Source organism: Battus philenor, unplaced genomic scaffold (assembly GCF_028537555.1).
Source record: "Battus philenor isolate CCGP_79_NKW_IND1 unplaced genomic scaffold, ilBatPhil1.0.hap1 SCAF_29, whole genome shotgun sequence".
Lineage (NCBI taxonomy): Eukaryota > Metazoa > Arthropoda > Insecta > Lepidoptera > Papilionidae > Battus > Battus philenor.
The window spans coordinates 25001-45593 of NW_027181692.1; the positions used below are offsets into that span (position 1 = coordinate 25001).

At 36.3% G+C, this 20593-nt stretch overlaps 1 protein-coding gene across 1 annotated transcript; it reads right to left on the reverse strand.

Moving 5' to 3' along the window:
- Positions 1 to 1564: 1564 nt before the first annotated feature.
- Positions 1565 to 19535, reverse strand: LOC137926299 (uncharacterized). Its single transcript, XM_068769898.1, has 14 exons — positions 19275 to 19535; positions 17484 to 17643; positions 14663 to 16131; positions 14122 to 14243; positions 13040 to 13173; positions 12444 to 12551; positions 10215 to 10332; positions 8638 to 8776; positions 7990 to 8149; positions 6989 to 7088; positions 6571 to 6687; positions 4714 to 4922; positions 2229 to 3359; positions 1565 to 1771 (listed from the first exon to the last, which is right to left on the reverse strand). The coding sequence occupies exons 1-14, from the start codon at positions 19451 to 19453 to the stop codon at positions 1721 to 1723; spliced, it is 4197 nt and encodes a 1398-aa protein (XP_068625999.1). The 5' UTR covers positions 19454 to 19535; the 3' UTR covers positions 1565 to 1720.
- Positions 19536 to 20593: the final 1058 nt, after the last annotated feature.

Genomic DNA, 20593 nt, shown 5'->3' on the forward strand with positions numbered 1-20593 from the left:
TGTTAACAAGTCAATATAGCAACTGTAGCTCTCTTAAAATAAATTTAGTAATTTTTTTATTAATAATACCGGATTCACGGTATTTCAAATTTCAAATACCGGTATTAAGTTTTTGATTCGGTATTGTAAGCCCTAAGTCATATATATTTTGGTCGCATCTTTGCAAGCTTTTTAGTAAAAAAAAAGTAAAAGCTTGTAAGGAAAGTTGTACGAGAACTCCACGCGAATGACCTGCTCGCCTCTGATCAAGTGAAATCAATAGCTGGACTCCATTGCTGCTGTCCCGTGTTTTATACCCGTTTTATTTGTATTGAAATAAACAGATTTCTTTATAATTTTCACTAATTTATTATCTCATAACTCCTGCCATTCATCCGCTCGCTTCTGAAATACTAGACAAACCCGACGTGTGTAAAGTATTGAATAGAAATCTCGTGCATTTATTTCAATTAGGCTTTGATACAGATATTTCTTTAACACGTTTTGGCTAAAAATAAAGTATTGTGAGTAGAATAACATTTATATCTTTTGTTGTTGAGTAAAGCGTCGTTTTATAATATACCATCTCCACTGGCACACCCACTTGTTCATCCACTAAACTATGCCGGTCACTTTCGTTCATCTATGTATGTAAAAAGATATAGTGCATATCTAGTAGTGTTATATCTATACAAAGTTTCTGAAGAGTTTATAAATATTAATAGTTAAGAAGGGATAAATCGTATTGTAGTAAAAATCAGCGCACAGAACAGACAGACGCTGGGTCGGTGAAGGCTGTGCAGATCTCTGTCCTGTACCTAGTTCGTTGATTGCACCGTCTGCTAAGTTCACGAGCGTCAATAACACCACGCGAGGTGAATGACTTACACCAATACCTCGCTCTGCGTCGTTTCGTTTTGAGTTTTTGTTCGAAGTTGCGTCGCTGCTTAATTAGTACTAATTTTCACTGCGCGTCGTTAGATTTTCCAGGTTGCGTTGTTTTGAGTTCGAGTCTTTAATTTATTTTAAATTTTCTATTTTTTCCAAAAGATGGCAACACTTGTTTCTAATTGCGCCATGCCGTCAAAACTCGGGGGATTCCTTTTCTAACTAAATCAACGCAATTTGAATACAGTTTTATTTTCACTTTGTTTTGCTAATTTAAGAGTTCAGTTTCAATTACGTAGTGTGTTGTGCTTTTTTAAAAAAGAATAAATTTATTTAAATTTTCACGTGTTGTTTCTGGTTACAAAAAAAAGTAAATATTATTCTATTTTATTTATTGGCAGAGTTATTTTATTTTAGTTTTTTAAAATATTTACTTTGTTCAATTTTCTTTTTAAAAAGTAGTATTTTCGTGACCCTGGAACCTATCTTCGATCTTTACATGGTTTGCTATAGAAAATCTTAATTCACTTTGCGTAGTTTCAATTTGCGTCGTGTTTTATTGTCGGAATGTAACCACGACTCAAAGTGAAGTATTGGCATACATATATTATATTTAACTAAACACCAACATAATATGTGTAAATGGGTCAAACATTGGATGGAAAATGTAAATATTAATAAATAAAACACATGTGATGGGCTATAGATATATTTAATAATCATTTTATAAACTAAGCTGTCGATTCCAGGTGTAGTCACTGGTACCGCCATTTGGCACGTCATGTGGAAGTTGTGCGCAGCTGAAGCAGAGCCACTTCAAGTTCCAGCAGTTGATGTACAGGAGTGTGCGAGTTCAGAGCTTGCCCAGCCTTGTGCTTGGCGCGCGACGGCTTCGTCTCACAGGCTGTCAATACAAACTATCATTATTAACGTCAAAAGTAAATGAAATTCAGAATCACTTAAAGTTGGTTACGCAAACTTGATCTCTCACTTCAGGTCTTATCGACAAGCCTGCAGTCGCTTGACGTCTGATGACCCTGGAGGCAGACTGAGGGCTTTATGCCCAGAAGTGGACGTCTTGTCTAAATTGATGATGAATGTTGAATGATAAATCAGACGCTGCCGATAGATGGAGCTAGTAGTTGATAACTACGCGTTACCGTTCGTCAACTGAAAAAACGCTATACTAACCAGTGAAAACATTCATTCATATATAGTATAGTATAGTATAGTATAGTATAGACCCCTCCATTCCGTGAACTCACCACCGATGAAGCTGTAAGAGCCGCAAGGCTAACAGCACTAACTTCATACGAGAAAATAGAATGGAATATTCAGATATAGAATTACAATCTACTCACTTTGTTCTCTCTGTTGTCTACTGCTTTAGGAGTGGAGAACTCGATCTCCAGATTCTTCACCACAATGTTACGCTTCCTGGAGTATGTCTTCACTGATGTCGCCGGCGTGAAGAACTGCTCCGGAGTTGACGCGATTGGTGTGAAGAACTCGGCCGTTGATTTGGAACTGGGCGTGGAAATGTTTGCTGGAGTGACAATGATCTTCGGTCTTGGTGTCATCGCCTCCAACGCGGGTTTCGCTGTCACCGGCACTGGTATTTTAAACTCTGTTCTCTTGTTTTCTTTAATCACTTCTTTATCTTCGCCATCGTCTAGATTTAATTTTATCACCTTCCGTTTGATTGGTAATTCTTCGCAGCGCACAACTTTATTTGTATTCTTCATTAGAACGTATTTCGTTTCTGGTGTTTTAAGTATATCTTTATTCGGACTTAGTTTTAATGATTCAAATTCTTCTTCTAGACCTTCTTCTTGTTTATTTGGCACTCTCTTCAGTCTAGAAGCTGCTATGAGAAGATTGTGGAACTCGTTAATGGCATACTGGTTTGTTTTTGTCTCTTTAATTATTTCATTTAGTCTTTCAATCTTTTCATTTAACATTTCATAGTTGCCGAGTGTAAGTTGTAAATATCCTGATTCGATTAGCATTTCAAATTCAATGTTTCTCACTTCATTAATATATTCATGTTTGACGATATCAATTATGTATTTATGGAAATGTTCAGAGTTTGTTTGCAGGTTAACTTTAGTTTCGCATAATTTCATAGCACTGAAGGCTCCGTCGAAGTAGTTCTTGGCGATAGTGTGCTCTCCACTTCGATAGTACATCGAAGCCTCTAAGGCGCAGGTCTGCAATGCCAATATCCAGCTGTACGGCGTATCACATGCGTAGCATTGGCATTTATCTTGATGCGTCAGAAATTCCGGCATTTTAAAAGCCGGTATTGTTATACACGGCAGCGACGGACTCGTCTGTGTCTTTTTAAACACATCACTGTCAAGCATTGTTTCTATTTGCGTTTGCTTCGGTGTGAACGGTTCTGTTTTAGTTTCTTCGCTCTGGCAGTAAGGTTGAATTTCGTTTGACGGCTGCAACCCCAGGATGTGTTTCAAGCGGTTGTCGATTTTCACCTGAGAATTAAATATCAGATTGAGCTGCATATATTGACATCACCTTCAAGCTGCGAGGATTAAAAACACACAATGATAGACAACAGACTCAGATGGTGCACCACTAAATATTGTATGGCATATCAAAACTTTTATGCATTTAACACAACAAACATATTCTGACCTTACGTATACATAATTAAGATCGATTGTCACTTGGCTCACGTAGTTGTTTTTTTTTTAATGGCCCCCGCTATTGGGAGCCTCCCGTACCCCTGTTTTGTTTGGGACAGGGACTTTATTTACAAATAATTTTTTTATGGTTTTATCTTTATTCTACACTCACTTTCATTCTTCTTAATTTCTTTTATTCTTTCCTTTTATCCTCACGTAGTTGTTAACAGATACGTTCGACAAGTTTCTATGTACACCGTTTGCTGATTGGTCAATTCATAAAATAATTTGAACTTATTAGAACTTGATTGGTTCAATATAAAAGCACGATAGAAGGAGAACATATAAACAGAGGTTCAACCAACAATACTAGGAAAGACTTCTGCGGTAAATATACAATTCGACCACCCTGAATACAACCTTTTATATGCCATGTCTCATATAGACTTTCCAAAATTCAAAAGTCCATTTTCAAATTGTCGCCCACTAACAATCAAATTGCTTAACTGTGGGACGTGGGCCCCACGTTGGGATACGCAGATATATATAGTGTGCACTATAATCACTAAAAATTTTGTACAATAACTTATAGATATTGCATGGGTGTGTAAGACAATACTGTACCACCCACAAAAGTGATACATATATAGCATACATATACTATATATGAATCATATTACAGTAATACCCCGCTTTACGCGAGGGATACGTTCCAAAAAAATCGCGTTAACTGAAATTCGCGTATAACGAGGTTTATGATTAAACATACGTCAAAAATTATTACAAAAAAATACAAATCATTTTAATTAATCACTTTAATTCTAGGAACACTTTATACAATACATACTCTTTATTTTTTACGGAAAAATACATCTATTGTCTTTTGGGTAACGTTTTGTTTACGTTCTTGTAAAATACGTTCATAACACCCAACACCGTTTCTAATTGTTCGACAGATGGTCAAGACGCCATAGAGAAGTTGATGACTACATTATATTTATACGCACTCTTTCGCGTAATTCGAGGCATTTGAGCGCGAAGTTTGCAATTCGCGTTATAGTGAAACCGCGTATAACGGGGTCGCGTAAAGCGGGGTATTACTGTATGTTTATAAGTAATTATATAGTTCAGCTGCCTATTAAGTCCGCCATTATGCAATTTGTAAAAAGTGTAAAATGAATATATAGTAGATGGTGGTGACCTGTGCGTCCTCGTGGTTGGTGTCAGTGATGCCGGCGTGCAGGGTGGCTGCGCATAGGGCTCCGGCGATCTGCAGCGAAGTCCCCGCGGAGCTGCGCGCGCGCCGCCACAGCCGCAGCGAGCGCGACAGCCGCACGGCGAGCTCTGCGCCTGCGCACAGCGCGCCGCGCACCACCAGCGCCCGACGGCGGCGCGGGCACCACCGCGCCTCTGTACTTACATACAGAGTCATTGGTAATATGTGCGTTTTGCGTTTTTTTCGCCTACCCCCAGGACGGGATATCAAAATACACCAATAACTTAATAAAGCCGAAGGTTTTTCAACATAATACACCAATACCTCGGTTTGCGTCGTTCTGTTTTGCGTTTTTGGAAGTTGCGTCGCTGCTTAATTAGTACTAATTTTCACTGATTGATTTACGAGGTTGCGTTGTTTTGGGTTCGAGTCTTTAATTTTTTTTTTCTAAAAAATGGCAACACTTTTGTTTCTAATTAGGCCACGCCATCAAAACTCGGGGATTCCCTTTCTAAATTAAAATCAACGCAATTTGAAAAGTTTTATTTTTACTTTGTTTTGATAATTTTAAGACTTTCAATTATGTAGTGTGTTGTGCTTTTTTTAAAAGAGAATAATAAATTTATATAAATTTTTACGTGTTGTTTCTGGTTACAAAAAAGGGTAAATATTATTGTAAGTTATTTATTGGCAGAGTTATATTATTTTTGTTTTTTAAATGTTTACTTTGTTCAATTTTCTTTTTAAAAAGTAGTTTTTTGTGACCCTGGAACGTATCTTCGATCTTTACATGGTTTGCTATAGAAAATCTTAATTCACTTTGCGGCGTTTCAATTTTAGAGACCATTGTATTATGAATTACCAATCCTCCTGAGTATTGGTAATTCATGTGATATACAAGCTGAACGGAAATCCATTTAACATCCAGGGTGATTGGTTATTCTTCTCCACACTAAAGGTCGCAACGGTGACCGCACTTGCGCTGCCCGCGTACACCTACTTCCCGCGACCTTGATTACTGTGTCGGTCTACCTGGGTAGGGGGGGGGAGGGTGTCTACCCACGCACGTCAGTAAAAATAGAATTATAACCTGCCCCCAGCATTTATCAACTGTCTGTTTGATCATTTCATTCATATCACGTCCACTGCTCGTAGTACGCCACCCCCACGGATTTAACCTTCTAACTGCCAAGCTGTTTTGGCCATGACTTTCCCAGGTGCCAAATGGAAATATCAAGTGTAGGCCTTCCTTATGTGAAAATTTGGGATCTTTACATTCTATGAATGAATATAACACATTATGTATATCATTATGTACTGAGACCGCCGGCGACCTTCATGGCACTTAAACGCAACAGAGTACTCGGTGTGCCATGAGGTCGCCGGCGGGTCACGTTTTTGTAACACAGAAAACACGATAGGTTTTCAAAGCCAGCTTTGAAATATGAATAAATTGTGAATTCAAAGAAGGGTTTCTATATACATATTCTAATGTAAATTTTATATAAAAAGTGAGGCCGCCCGCGGTCTCATTGGCACCCATGGTAACCGCTTCTAAAACATGCTGCAATTCGTATACCATCCCGTGATCCAGTTGCTAGGTACCTAATGAAGCTAATAATTACCGGAGGGTAGGAAAAAAACAATATTCCTTAGATGTACAGATGAAAAATCGTGAGGTAGCCGGCGGCCCTCACGGCACCTATTGTTGGGTATCGTGAGGTAGCCGGCGGTCCTCGTGGCACTTAAAAGGTTAATAGCAACATGTAACCAACCTCCCCCGACCCTGCGCCTTTCGGAGCACCACGTATAAATTCTAATATAAAAGATGTTACGACGTACCATTATTGGTCACGGCGACGTAGTGCCTCTGCACCGCGTTGACACGGGACAGAGTGTTGGGGCGAAGCCCTACCCGCAGCGCCTCCGCCTCCAGCAACCGACCCACCGCCAGTTCCACTGCAACACTTGTACTATCAATATTCATCATCACTACAGGGTGATTGGTTAAAGGTAGAATACACGTCCACTGTAAGGCATACGCTACTCCTAAACATCTCCACGATGATCGGTCTTGTACTGCCCGCATCCAGTGATTCATAACCTTCATTATATCTTTGGTTTACCTCGCCGGGGACTCTGCCCCAAGTCGCCTCTACCAGGTCGTGATCGTCACTCGAAAGCCTTTCAACATCAGCAGCCGTGGTATTCCAAGGTAGATGTTCCATTCCACTAACGTGTGAGAGAAAAATGGACTCACGCGAGGGAGTTTCTTCACCAGAAGCTGCCAGCAGACGCGCCTGCGACCACCGCAGCAGCCGCGCCGCCGTCGCCGTCGACCCACACCTTTCATAGTGCATCTGAAACATAATATTATGGTCTTTATATCTATCTTTAAAATAGATTGCAAAATACAGATGAAAAATAAAAATATACGAATGCTAAAGAATTTTGTATAGAAGGCAAATGAAGAGAGGCAATGTATAAAAGATAATAAGGTATGAAAATGAATGAAAGAGATTGAGAAAGACAATAGAAGAATGAATGAAAGACTTTAAGAACAATAATAGAGTAGAATGGAAATAACAAAATTCTGTAAAAAACTTTTATTGTAAATAATGGCAGGAAGGTAGCTATTTTAAAAAAAAGATGCCCAACAGTGATATCAGTGAGTGAATTTTAATACACCAATACCTCGTTTACCAAGCATCCTGTATATAATTTTTTTTCAATGAACATTGTGATGACGTTTTTTTTGTTTTTTTTTTAATGTCCCCCGCTATTGGGAGCCTCTCGTACCCCCTAACTGGTGTGGGACAGGGACTTTTTGTTTTAATTTATTTAGTTTTTCACAATCTTTTTTATTTTCTTACTCTTCATTTATACATCTTAAGATCTTTCATTCGGTTTTTTTCCACATTACTTCTTTCATTCTCTTTCGCTCTGTGACCTTTCATTCCTCTCTTGTTACACATTAACATTTTGTAATTTTATTTCTGTTTATTTACGTTGTTTTTTTTTCGCTTCACATTAATATCACATTATATATATCACATATCACATTAACGTTTCTTATTTTCTATTTACATTTGTATTAATTTTCTTTAACTTTTATTTTTGTTAATTACTTTTATAATTATTTCTTTGCAGTTTGAGAGGAAGTAGTCTTTGGTCTCTTCCCTGATTTTAACGCCAGACCGGCACTCGAATTGTGATGACGTTGATTTATGGGAGCCCTATACGTAGAAGTATGCAACTCACGGCCAGGTCGCAAGCGAACACCAGCGCCGTCTCCAGACCGCGGCCACTGCGCACCAGCTCGGTCCAGCGAGAAATTGCCGACGCCGCGATGTGCTCCAGCTGGTCCTCGCACCTCGCTGCTCTCTGCAGCAGCACCCCCGCACTGCGCAGGTACGCCTCCCTGTGAACATCATTTGTGACTTGACCTAAAACCAGGTGACGTGGCGAAATTCCATTGACTTCATTATCTTCAACTGGATTTCACAATTTCAGGGTTCACATGGAACTATCTCTGAAGATCCCTTATTATTAAAACACACATAAACATCACAATAATTCTTACAACATAATCAATATAGCCTGGCATAGTTGCAAAAAAGAAAGTCCATTGTGACCTGGGATCTGGTTCTGAAGTGGAGACCAAGTTTCTTTCTGCAGGCGCAGTGGCAGCACCTCCACCCATCTCGTTAAGTTTGTCGGAAGACGTAGGATGAAGGCAGCTTGTAACTGTCCCTTTTGGGAATCTTTGCCGAAGGCCTATGTCCAGAAGTTTTACTGCTAAAACGATGATGACTTCTTTCAACTACGTTTAAATTATTATTAGCCATGTAGACCTGGAATGATCTTGACGTCGATAGTGTTCAATTTATGTGAGTTTTGGTTACTCACGTGTCGTCGAGACGCTGAGCAAGCTTGCAGCAGACATGTGCCAGCTGTAAGGCCTGGACACATCGTTTCATATTCAGCAATTGCTGCACAAACACCTCGGCAAGCTGCAGACTGTGTTTCAGTAACGGAGACACTGCAACTGTAAGAATCGATGATCAGGACCCTTTCTAACAACTCCTAAAATTATTACCTGATGCTATACCAATGGAGACAATATATCTGGTCGAGAGGAACCAGATTCTCCTATCAAGTAATAGAGTTAAAAGTTGTAAGGTTTCAATAACTGGTGTTCAATAATAAGGTTGTCTGCTGATAGGGTGCGAATGGTTTCTTAAATTTGACCAGGAGTACAGCAGAAGCTGCTTGGCCCAACATACCTACGACGTAGTAGCAGAAAGTCTAAATGCAACTATCGCAAGATTGGTCACCTTTCCGATATTGGGGGAGGGGAGTGTCCTATGCCTTGCAGAGACATGATGATGGAACAATGTAAAAATATTTTATAGTCCAAGAGCTAATGATTAATAATTTTATGAGGTATTTCAACATATATACCAATACCTCGCTTTGTGTCGTTTCGTTTTGCGTTTATTTCGAAGTTGCGTCGCTGCTTAATTAGTACTAATTTTCACTGCGCGTCGTTAGATTTTCGGGGTTGCGTTGTTTTGGGGTTCGAGTCTATAATATTTTTTTGTAATTTTCTTTTTTTTTCTAAATGATGGCAGCACTTTTGTTTCTAAATGCGCCATGCCATTAAAACTCGGGGATTCCATTTCTAACTAAAATCAACGCAATTTGAATGCAGTTTTATTTTCACTTTGTTTTGCTAATTTTAAGAGTTCAGTTTCAATTACGTAGTGTGTTGTGCTTTTTTTAAAAGAGAACAATAAATTTATATAAATTTTTACGTGTAGTTTTTTTTTTAAAAGTTAAAAAAATTTCCAATTTATTTATTGGCAAATGTTTACTTTGCTCAATTTTCTTTTTAAAAATTAGTATTTTTGTGACCCTGGAACCTCTCTTCGATCTTTACATGGTTTGCTATAGAAAATCTTAATTTACTTTGCGGCGTTACAATTTGCGTCGTGTTTTATTGGAACGTAACCACGACGCAAAGTGAGGTATGGGTGTACTCCAAACACAGAACCGATGCCACTGAACATTGTCTACATCATGAGAAGAACAGAAGAAGAGTACAGACAGATAGCAGCTACAATCATGTTGAACTCCTATAGGAGGCAACCAAACAAGTTATGTCTGTTCTAAGGCTGGTTTTCTTTCAGTGATCTCTTTCACAGTATCCTTATTCCCAAGTATTTCAATCCACAACTTTATTTTTACTTAATCCTTTACACTGTAAAAGGACTTTTTTTGTGAAAGACGATAGATGGATTCTTCTGCGGATCTCCTCATTTATGATCCTATATCGCAGTGAAACACCTACCATAACCCATTGTTCCACACATAACCTTCAGCTTTCTTATGAGACCCATCATTGGTGACTGCATATTGGATTTAAAATATAGTCCCGCTGTGTTTGTTTCTGTTGTAATGTCATAAGAAAATGTTAATCTAACCCATATCCAAGTCAGGCAGAACTTCTGTCAAAATCTTCACGGCCTGGAGAGCGCATCGCAGGGCACGATGCTCCTGGGGCAATGTCCTAGTGACCGTCATCAGGTCAGGATCTGTGATCTGGAAAAAGATTAGTTTTATAAATAAAAACATATTAAATATGTAATTAATGCTTCATTATAATACAAACTTACAGTTGCTCTCAACGAGACAGAGAACTCAATACTCAACATTTATTTACAACATTGAATCAGCAATAAGGTTATATAATAAGTATAATAAAAATAGCCCATGTGATCGGTTACGTGACTTTGAGTGGTAGTAGGGGAGGAGGTGGCATATAAATAACAAAGCGGCGACGGACTGAACTCACTCTGTGTTTGGCACTAATCGGTGTAACATAACTCCTGAGGATGCCCCGTGGAGGGGTGAAACACGTGTTGAGTGATTTAATGGTGATAGTTGTGCACGACTACTGCTACATAGCGGAAGTAGCTATATATTAGTCATTTACTTACTCAGTAAATGGTAAAACAGTGAAAGATAAAAAGTAAAATTATAAACAAAAGAAAAAATAAAAATCAAATGCGATACCAACTGTATTAAAATATACAAATTCAGATAGTGTAAATAGTTTAAGCACTAAATAAACTGTGATAAAAAAATGATAAGAAACCCAATACCTGTGACGTTTGACAGGTGATGTGAAGGATGAAAGGTGATGAAAAGGAGGAAACTGAAAATAGTTGAGTATGTAAGATCTTGTGAAGTATTTTAAAGACCGAAGAGTAAAGAAATTAAAAGAAGTAAGAGAAATATTTAATTATAAATTGTAAGTCCCCTGTTCCTAAACAAGATAGCGGAGGAGTGAAACAAGTGTTGAGTGAATTAACAGTGGTAGTTGTGTTTTGCATTGTTTAGCGGGCTGGCGGGCGGTGAACATTGCACGACCACTGCTACATAGCGGAAGTAGCTATATATTGGTCTTTTCTTACTTAGGATAGACTTCCGCAAAATAACGCCTGAATCCATTAGATAATAAGGATATCAATAAACGAAAGCTCAGTGGATTGGCAATATGTGGCCAATGAATAGTCGCTTGGTTCCTAAGACACAGTGGAGACTAAGGACCCACAATGCAGACACTGGATACAAGCTGATTCAAACCAGCTAATTGGAAATCTTTGGGAAAGACTTAGCTGAAATGTTGACGGTTATGAAACTAGTCTGACTTTAAAATTATTGTAGAAACAATTAAATTATTTAACACTTATAGGAAATTAATTTCTCTGAGTCAGTGGAAGTGACGTTGTCTTTGTGACATATATCTGTTTCGTGTTACATACAGTCCTCTGTGCAAGGCGTTTTTCGAGGAAGACGAGAATGCTGAACACACTACACGAATACCTCGCTTTGCGTCGTTTCGTTTTGCCTTCTTTTCGAAGCTGCGTCGCTGCTTAATTGGGACTAATTTTCATTGTGCGTCGTTAGAATTTCAAGGTTGCGTTGGTTTGGGTTAGAGTCTTTAATTTTTTTTCTGATAGATGGCTACATTTTCGTTTCTAATTGCGCCATTCCATTAAAACTCGGGGGCTTCCCTTTCTAAGAAATCAACGCAATTTGAATACAGTCTTCTTTTTAACTTTGTTTTGCTAATTTTAAGAGTTCAGTTTCAATTACGTAGTGTTGTAATGTAGTGTGTTGTGCTTTTTCTATCAATTTTTACGTGCTATTTCTGATTACAAAAAGGGTAAATATTATTCAAATTTATTTATTGGCAGAGTTATTTTACTTTTGTTTTTTAAATGTTTACTTTGTTCAATTTTCTTTTTAAAAAGTTGTATTTTCGTGGCCTTAGAACCTATCTTCGATCTTTACATAGTTTGCTGCAGAGAATCTTAATTCACTTTGCGTCGTGTTTTTTTTAAAAGGTTACCACGACACAAAGTGAGGTATTGGTGTACAAAGTATATGAAGGTAGCACTATACAGGGCTACCCATTTCATATCACCGACTTCAAAGGTTTGCTGGGACTCCTCGAGGAGTCTGTTTGAGTAAGGCTAAACTTTTCCTATCAATAACATCATCTTATCTTAACCACCATTCATCAAAGTTACAATTAGTTTTACTTGTTAAATAGTTATTATATATTTTTTAGTCAACACATTCTCGTATGCAATTAATAATTGAACGTAATGCACTAACAATAGAATTAATAAATATTAACTTACTGGATTTTCAGGTTTCCAGCCATACTTCTGCATGGCATCCGCAATGTCATACTCCGTTTGAAGGAACAGTAGACTGGCTTGCACTATTCTTGTCTCCGGGTCACTCGACTGAAAATAACTGAAATGTTATCTTGAGGTACAGAACCTTATCACATTGCATTGGATAAAAGGTCACAATGGCTCCATCTGAGGATAATGAGAACTACCTTCAGCGTACACCATCATGATGCCATCGTCTTAGTAGATGTGGGTTATGGACCACGGAGAGCGCCCACATGTTCCCTTACTCTCCAAGCGGAAAACGCATTGTGCCGAATTGATGGTAAATTGTGAATGCCAAGGAGACGGGATTGGGCAGCAATCACCGGGGGCTCTTAGTCTTAGTCCAGCTAATGAACCCTGGAGTCTTCAGGTTCTGGAGGGAAGACGCGTCCTTGCAAGCACAGCCTAGGATGTCCAAACACGTGGAAGACGTCGGATGCAAGCCACTTCCACTCGGGTCAGTTAGAAATCTATGGGAGATGTCATGTCCAGTAGTGAACAACCATGTCGAACAGTTGAAATAATGAGAATAATGTCAATCCAATGTCACTTACAGGTTCTTCATCAAGTTTCTGCAAGACCTCGGTGAGAACAGCCTTGTAATGTTCACAATGGATATTCCTGACCACAGCTGGGGTCTGAAGCATTACTTCAAACATGCTCCGTAACACTGTTTCTTTTTTTTCCACTGTAACATACAGGATGATTGGTTATTCATGTAAAAGCTTATAATATATATATAGGCTTTACATCTCAGTAGGCTTGCATTATAAAAGTTACCTGTAGCATTTAATACTGTAAAAAAAAAATTTCTCTAATTTGAAAATGACTGTTCGTTTAATAAATTTTTAAAATGCTGGAATTGATCTGAACAGAGACAAATATATAGTTTTAAACAACAAATATATAATTTGTTATAGATGCAAAGGCTTTATAGGTAAATGTACATTAGTGTATGGTACACCTTATACAAAAAACAATGATTTTAGAAGTAATGAACAACATTATTGCAATATAGAAAGAAAAATCGTTTTCAAGGTTCATATTACTATATATTAAAAATAATTATTGTTTACTTTATACAAACTCGTCATCAAGGTCTCATTGGAAGGATTTCAGTCACAGGAGCTATAGTAAAGGCTTTGATCAAGTTTTTCAGATCTATAAACGAATGAAATTAACTGACATAGCATGGATGGCAAGTTAAGTGGCAGTGTTGGTCTCATTGATCTAATTTTTGGGACATTTTACAATAATTTTTTCATTTTTACCCTCTCCCTCTAATCCTTCACATCATTTCTCTGCTTTCTTTCATCATTCAAACTATCTATCATTCTCACATAATTCATTTACTCATTCTCTTGTTCTTCACATTTGAAAAAAAATCATTAATACATTTCAAGTTTAGTATATTTTAAATTTATTGCTATTACTTCGTATCATTTTATGCAACACGGGACAGGCAGAGTACACCTCCACCCACAAAATCGATAGACAACCTAGTCAAGGGAATTGGAAAGTGTTAGATGTAGACCACTTCTACCTGATCATAGAGAGAAACAATTGGGTGGTCTACATCCAGCCGTGGGCATCCTTCATTTGAAATAAATATGATATTAGTAAATATTTTCTCTACCTGACATCCACGATTCGTAGTCTCCTTTCAGCAACTGGTTCAAGGAGATCCAGACCCCAGCTATCGGAACAACTGAAGGCCAGAGCTTTGCGTACTTAGAAAACTCATGTTTCAGTAGTGAACTGGAAACAATAATAAAATTATTTATTTAACTTTTTCAATTCTTTTATTAAAATTATTTAATTTTTTAGTTCTTTCATATAAAATTCTGGTCGACTAGCCACTCTAACATTAAAACGATGTGCCTCCATGGTTTATAAAAAATACAGAAGTTCACAAATAATTGAAAATGTCGAAAGTATACAAACTAATTGAAAAATCCTGAAAGGCTTATAAACATTCCATGTCATGAGAACTTCTCAGCAAGTGATGAACACAAATGAAAGTGTAATCCGTTTAAACCTTAAGGAATTGGTTCAGTCTGAACTGAACCTAGATTGTTGAATGAGATGTCACATTATGGGAAGCGAAAGGCTGTTCGTAAATAAGAAAATAAAATGTTTAGTTCTCCAAAAGTTATTAACAAAATTAAAATTCTTACCAAAAACTCAGAGTAGAAAAGTATGGCTTCAAATTTCCATATACATTGCTCTCCGCTAACATCTTGCATGAAGTCAATACACTCATAAGCTGCAAGCTATTCTGTTCATCTCTATTTTTACTTTCTCCTTCCTTTAACTCTTTTGCTTTTATTTCCATAACCAGACTCATTTGCTTGTCTGTACTCATACCATCTTCTCCGGAGAAAACCAGACTTAAATATGCACTATTGACTGCTTCACTGTACAACTTACAATCCAATTCGCTTATTCCTTTATTGTATAAAGCTCTTGCAATGTTTTTGAATTCTGCGTCATTCTTCATGTTTGCTATTTCACTCTTGATATATATATTGAATAGTTTAATTGAATATTTATAATATTTGGCTTTGTTTAAAGCTATCGCTGTGTTATGTATGTCCGTTTGTAACTTTTGGAGGCATGTTCCGCTGTTATAACACCCGAGTTTGCGTAATTCTGTCAAAATTTTATATTGCATCTCGACTATTGCAAAAAAAGATGGAAGTGTGTGCGATATATCCATTTCTTGATTTACAGATGTTATTATCACTTGTTTGGTTACGAATGTTAGACGTAAACCGTCATGCAAGCTCGTGTTCACTTTGCAATTGTTACATTTTGTCACCGGCTCAGTTTTGTTCAGTTTTGTTATAATAAACAATATAATTTTAAAACAGTGCTCCTGTACTGTTGCATCAAAACTATCTTTCCAATTAATAATCGAAGAATTAGATATATTATATTCTATGTAGAGTCTTAATAATTGAGCTATATATGGATATGAGAGGTACATCGGTTTTAAATATCCAAGCTCCTCCGCTGCCTCGCATGATGATTGAAGACCTTGTAATATCGTCTCCAAATACCCCAAAGTCACTTTATTCTTGAACACACAACTGAAGCAATTTGAATAAACAGTTTGAAAGCAATGGAATATACCTGTATTATGTCCCAAGATAGATACCATAAATCTAACAATATAGTCAATGTTGCAATCTTCAAAATTTACTTTAGAGTTATTTTCTATTATAACATACAAGCATTCATTAAACTTCATGTACAAATCGAATGCATCTTTATCGCTGATTTTTTTGAACATTTTCAAATTATCCTTCTTAGAGATATGTTCAAAAATGTTTAAATATACTCCGTTCAAATCTCTTGTACATGTATTGCTAAATAATATATGTAATTTCTTAATAATAAACGATAATATATTGTTACAAAACTGAACAGGATCATATATAGTAGTTACAGTTAAAATATCTTCCGTTAACTTTGGTAACAGTTTGGCAAAAGCGAGTCTAGACTTCATTTTCTCTATATAAGCGAACCTATCCCCTAATATACTCCAGTAGGTTTTGTAATACTCCCCCAGTAAATTATCTTTGGTTACTTCAAATGGCATATAAGAGAGTTTTAGAATTAACTCTGGTGGTAAAGGAGAGTTCTGGAAAAAAAATTGCTTATGTTTTAAATCTTTAAATAGAAGCTTCCTTAACATATTTATAACACAGTTTCTTAATCATTTGTTCACATTATTATACATTTAGGATCAATAACAGTGAACAATGATGGATGACATCTACAATGGCATCATTTTGTAATGGAGACCACAGACCATGATGACCTAGGGTACTGAAACATGATCTCACTTCTGGCCTCATTGGTAAGCTCTGTTTCTAGTAGCGCATGGGAATTAGGTCTGTATGAAGTCAGTGTTTCAGCAAGTTCAACATAAAGCCGCTGGAGCCTTCAAGTTTCGGATTGAAGACCATGGACAAGCATAGGGATGGACATTTACCCACAAGGAGGACAGTTGACTTTGTTGTTGGTAAATGCTGGATTCAGAATGTCTCTTACCAGTCTTTTTGTACAGGAGAAGTCAATATCCAATGGTAGGTAGAAAGTCCTATTTTATAGGAACTAGAATCTATTTGAGCTATATAGCTAAGAGCATCCTTAAACATTCCAAATGCGCCCTGGTCTGATAAAAGATCACATTTCTGGTAGTCGTTTTCACTAATATCCTTAATACACTAGTCTTAGCAATTCATTCCTTCATTTTTTTTTCAGCCGGCTTTATCACATAAAAAATCCTATACATTTTAGTTTTTTTAAAAAAATTGTTACATGATGATTCAGAAACATTACATGGAAGTACAATACATAGCATTCTAACATCATAAGTTATTGGTTTATTGCAGTTCATATCTTTTCACACAAGCATGCGATTCACCATTTTATAATATACAGGATGATTGTGAAAGTGTGTAAAGAGTGTATGCATATTTTAAAGTTTGTAAATTAACACATTATTTATTTTTTGTATTATAATGCAACAGGCCAATATCTTCTATTAGTACTTAATCTACTGATAGATAGTAAACAATAACTAATTTAGAAAGGGACTCCCGCTATACAGCAGTAAGGCCCCTCCATGGAGCATCCTCAGGAGATATTACATAGACCAGTGCCAAACACTCGGTATTGTGAAATGTGTATAAAGTGAATTAACAGTGGTAGTTGTGTTCCGCATTGTTTGTGGTCTGCACATTTATCTGCAGGCTGGCAGGCGGTGAACATTGCACGACTATTGCTGCATAGCGGAAGTAGCTATATATTAGTCCCTTTCTTTGTTAGGATGAACTTCCGCAAGATAACACTTAAATCTATTACATAAATAACTCATTTTTATATAAGTAGTAATCTGAATTTTTAAAATAATTTTTCTCATAATTTTTAGACATGCATTCACCCTTTTAAACCTTTTGGACGTTATTTACAGTAAAATAGACTCACCAATCTAACAATATATCTATGTATGTGAAACACACATGCCAGTGTTTGCACTTGCTCCGGTTTGTTCAACCCTCGTGTCAATCTGACGAAGTCTACTGCCAGCTCCAGTAGAACCTTGTTGTCTATCTTCTTGCACCATGTTGGCACTTTCTCCAAGTTCCTAATAGTTTTAAAATAAACGAAATTTTACATGAACATATTTTATAGTAACCAACAGTCTTCATCACAAATATTTCTAAGTTTGATCACTCTGAAAGGTACATGTTAAAAGTTTCTGGAGAACGTGGTGACTGCTATTTGTATTGTTTCACAAGATGTTGATGCTTACAGCTACTTTGGACATGAGTTCATGGAACAGAAGGGCCTGTTAACTATAATAAACTAACTAAGGCATAACATTACAGATCCTACATTTGACGCTCCCACAAAGTGTGCAGAAAGCTGACCTCATCATATCTCTGGCAGTATGGACTACTCGGCAATCTAAGGCTGCTTACCCTACCTTGGATCGCCAACACTGTTCACAGAGACAGGAGCATGCAGTGAAACATTATCTCTTACTTCAGATCTCATTGGCAAAGCCTTGATGAAATGGTTGCTAGTCTCAGAACTTCTCCACTCATATTGAATCAGTAATGAGGAGAAATATAGACAAACCATTGGTTTGGCAAATAGAAGCAGTGTATCATCAACATGCTAAATAGATTTAATGGATGTGTAAGATTGATATACTGCCTGTGTGCAAATAAGGCGTTTTTGGTAGCTTATATGTATATATAAGCAGCTCAATGCATACTTAATACTCAACTAAAAGTTATACTACTGTGATCAAAACCTATGAAGGCATTTACAAAGAAAATTAAGATTTGGTGCTTGACAATTGTGCCTTGATAATCAAAAAACTCACTGATAGTGTAGGAATATCATTTGTCTTGACTTAAACCATTTTGAAGTAAGTTTTGTGTCACAAATGCATCAAATCTCAATTCCTCAATGTCATACTGCATTAGTTCTTCACAACTTTTTTTTTCAAAATCTTGACTCATGTCATTCAGCAACCACTGTATTTGACTGATTTGGCTTTATACAATTTTTTGCTATCCAGCAAACTTAAATTGCCAAAGTGGTGACACCATATTTAAGGAGATAATAACAGAATTGATCTTCAAGGATATACTGGAAAGTATATATATATATATATATATATATATACTGTATCAAGAACTGGGTAAATATGTATGCAAAATGAGTTTTAACTGATGGAGATTACTTTGTAGGGGTGAAACTGATTCAGATGAATAAATAAATGATTTACATTTTATAAACAAATTCAATTAACTTTTTGATGACAGTTTTGTATATAATATATTTTTCTATAAGAAATTTATGTACTCTTACTATAGGATTCAATGTAATGTTCAGTATTCTCTTATTGATAGATAAAACAAATGAAACAACTGCTTGTGTGCTTAACTATCAATGGATTCATGGAAGATAGCACAACTTGGAAATGATGTGATCACCACCAGGCAATTGTAATAAATCTATTAAATCTACAAATAAAAAAGTAATTTTTTAAAATTCTTTAAAACTGAAATAATTCCGATGATTCGCCTGTTCTTTTCAGGTCTAGAGCATTATTTAACAACAAGTTGTCGAATCAACTTTACGTCAATAAGAGATGTACACCATTTTGTGTTGAATCGTGAATTTTCGAATGTGAATTAAAGGCGTAATTAAAGTTTTTCCCCAAAAGTAGATACGAAGTAGTAGTATAGTGCGAATACGAACCTGCACAATATACAGAGAACATTAAGGGCGAATGTCCCCTTTGCTTTCTCATTCAAATCCGACAAAATACTTTGGCATTCTTCCTTAACTTTGTGTAAGTCATTCAAGTCCTTCTCTGAGCCGTCAGCCTTTAATCTCACCGCGAAGTTATTAGCTTGAACTAATTTATCAGCCGTCATTGTTATATTAGCACAATTATGTCCGATTTTATAATAAAATACTTAAAAAAAAAAAAACTCTTTTGAACCTTTTATCCGTTAGTCGCCCTATCGATCTTCTGTCAAAGTAATGTTGTCTGTTGTGATTGTTCGGTTTATGATCATATTAAATTTCATTTTGAAAAAAATCGATTTTTTTACATTATGAAAGAAACCTAACGCTTTGTTAAGAGTTAAAACCAGGTCGTATATAAATTATAGACATTAAAAATAACGGAAAATTTAATTGTAAAAAAAATTAAAACCATATAGTATAGTATAAACAGTTGCTAATGAATTAAAAAATATCTGAAGAATCGCCTATGGTGATATAATTTTCTCAGAAGAGAATTTGGTTATATAATCATGAACATCCGAGAAATTGCTGAACCTAAAAGAGGTCGAGGGGTTCAGTCGACAGTTTGGATTGGGACCATTAAATATGAAGGGCGGAGGGACTTTGTATTAAAATGACGGTTTCACAACCTAGGCTAGGAGGAGGGGTGAGAGGGTCGACTTTAAGAGTAATGAAATATATAAAAATATTACCATAACGGTACAGAATATCGAAATTTAATTAATACTTAATTAATTTCATACATGTTGAGTATTCTTGACCGATACAGCTTTTATAGCATCATTGTTTTACAACTTGCAGATTAATACAAGTATCGGACTTTCGTTTTTTTATAAGCAATAAAATTTTCGTAGCGCATGCTTCCAACACTAAGTATTTGTAACCGTATCGCTTAATTTATGTTAAATAATAATTGAAAATGTTGCATGCAATCATACATGCAATAAATATTACATTGATATTTAATATCTTTGGTTTGATACTATCTTGAATTGAGATATGTATGGTTAACAAATATAAAATATTTTTAAAGAAAAAATCTCCTTAACGATATATTTCTTTAAAATCTTTTTAAATAAATTCATCTTTGTAAATAAAAGAGAAAAAATTTAAATATCAATGTTTACAGCTGATTGCAACAAATAAACTCAGTAATTTATTGTATATGGAAGTATATATACTATGCTGTCCATGATTAAATCTGTTTCCGCACGAAATCAATATCACGTTTGACATTGACAATTCGCGTCTAATTTGCCGACATC

Bases quoted from the DNA above. Each gene is read 5' to 3' on its own strand.
- LOC137926299 (XM_068769898.1), bottom strand. From the start codon at position 19,453: ATGACGGCTGATAAATTAGTTCAAGCTAATAACTTCGCGGTGAGATTA. The intron at 8,777-10,214 runs GTTAGATTAACA...CGATTCTTACAG, and splicing joins TCTGCCTGACTTGGATATGG to TTGCAGTGTCTCCGTTACTG. The intron at 7,089-7,989 runs GTGAGTTGCATA...ATTATGTTTCAG, and splicing joins TGTTCGCTTGCGACCTGGCC to ATGCACTATGAAAGGTGTGG.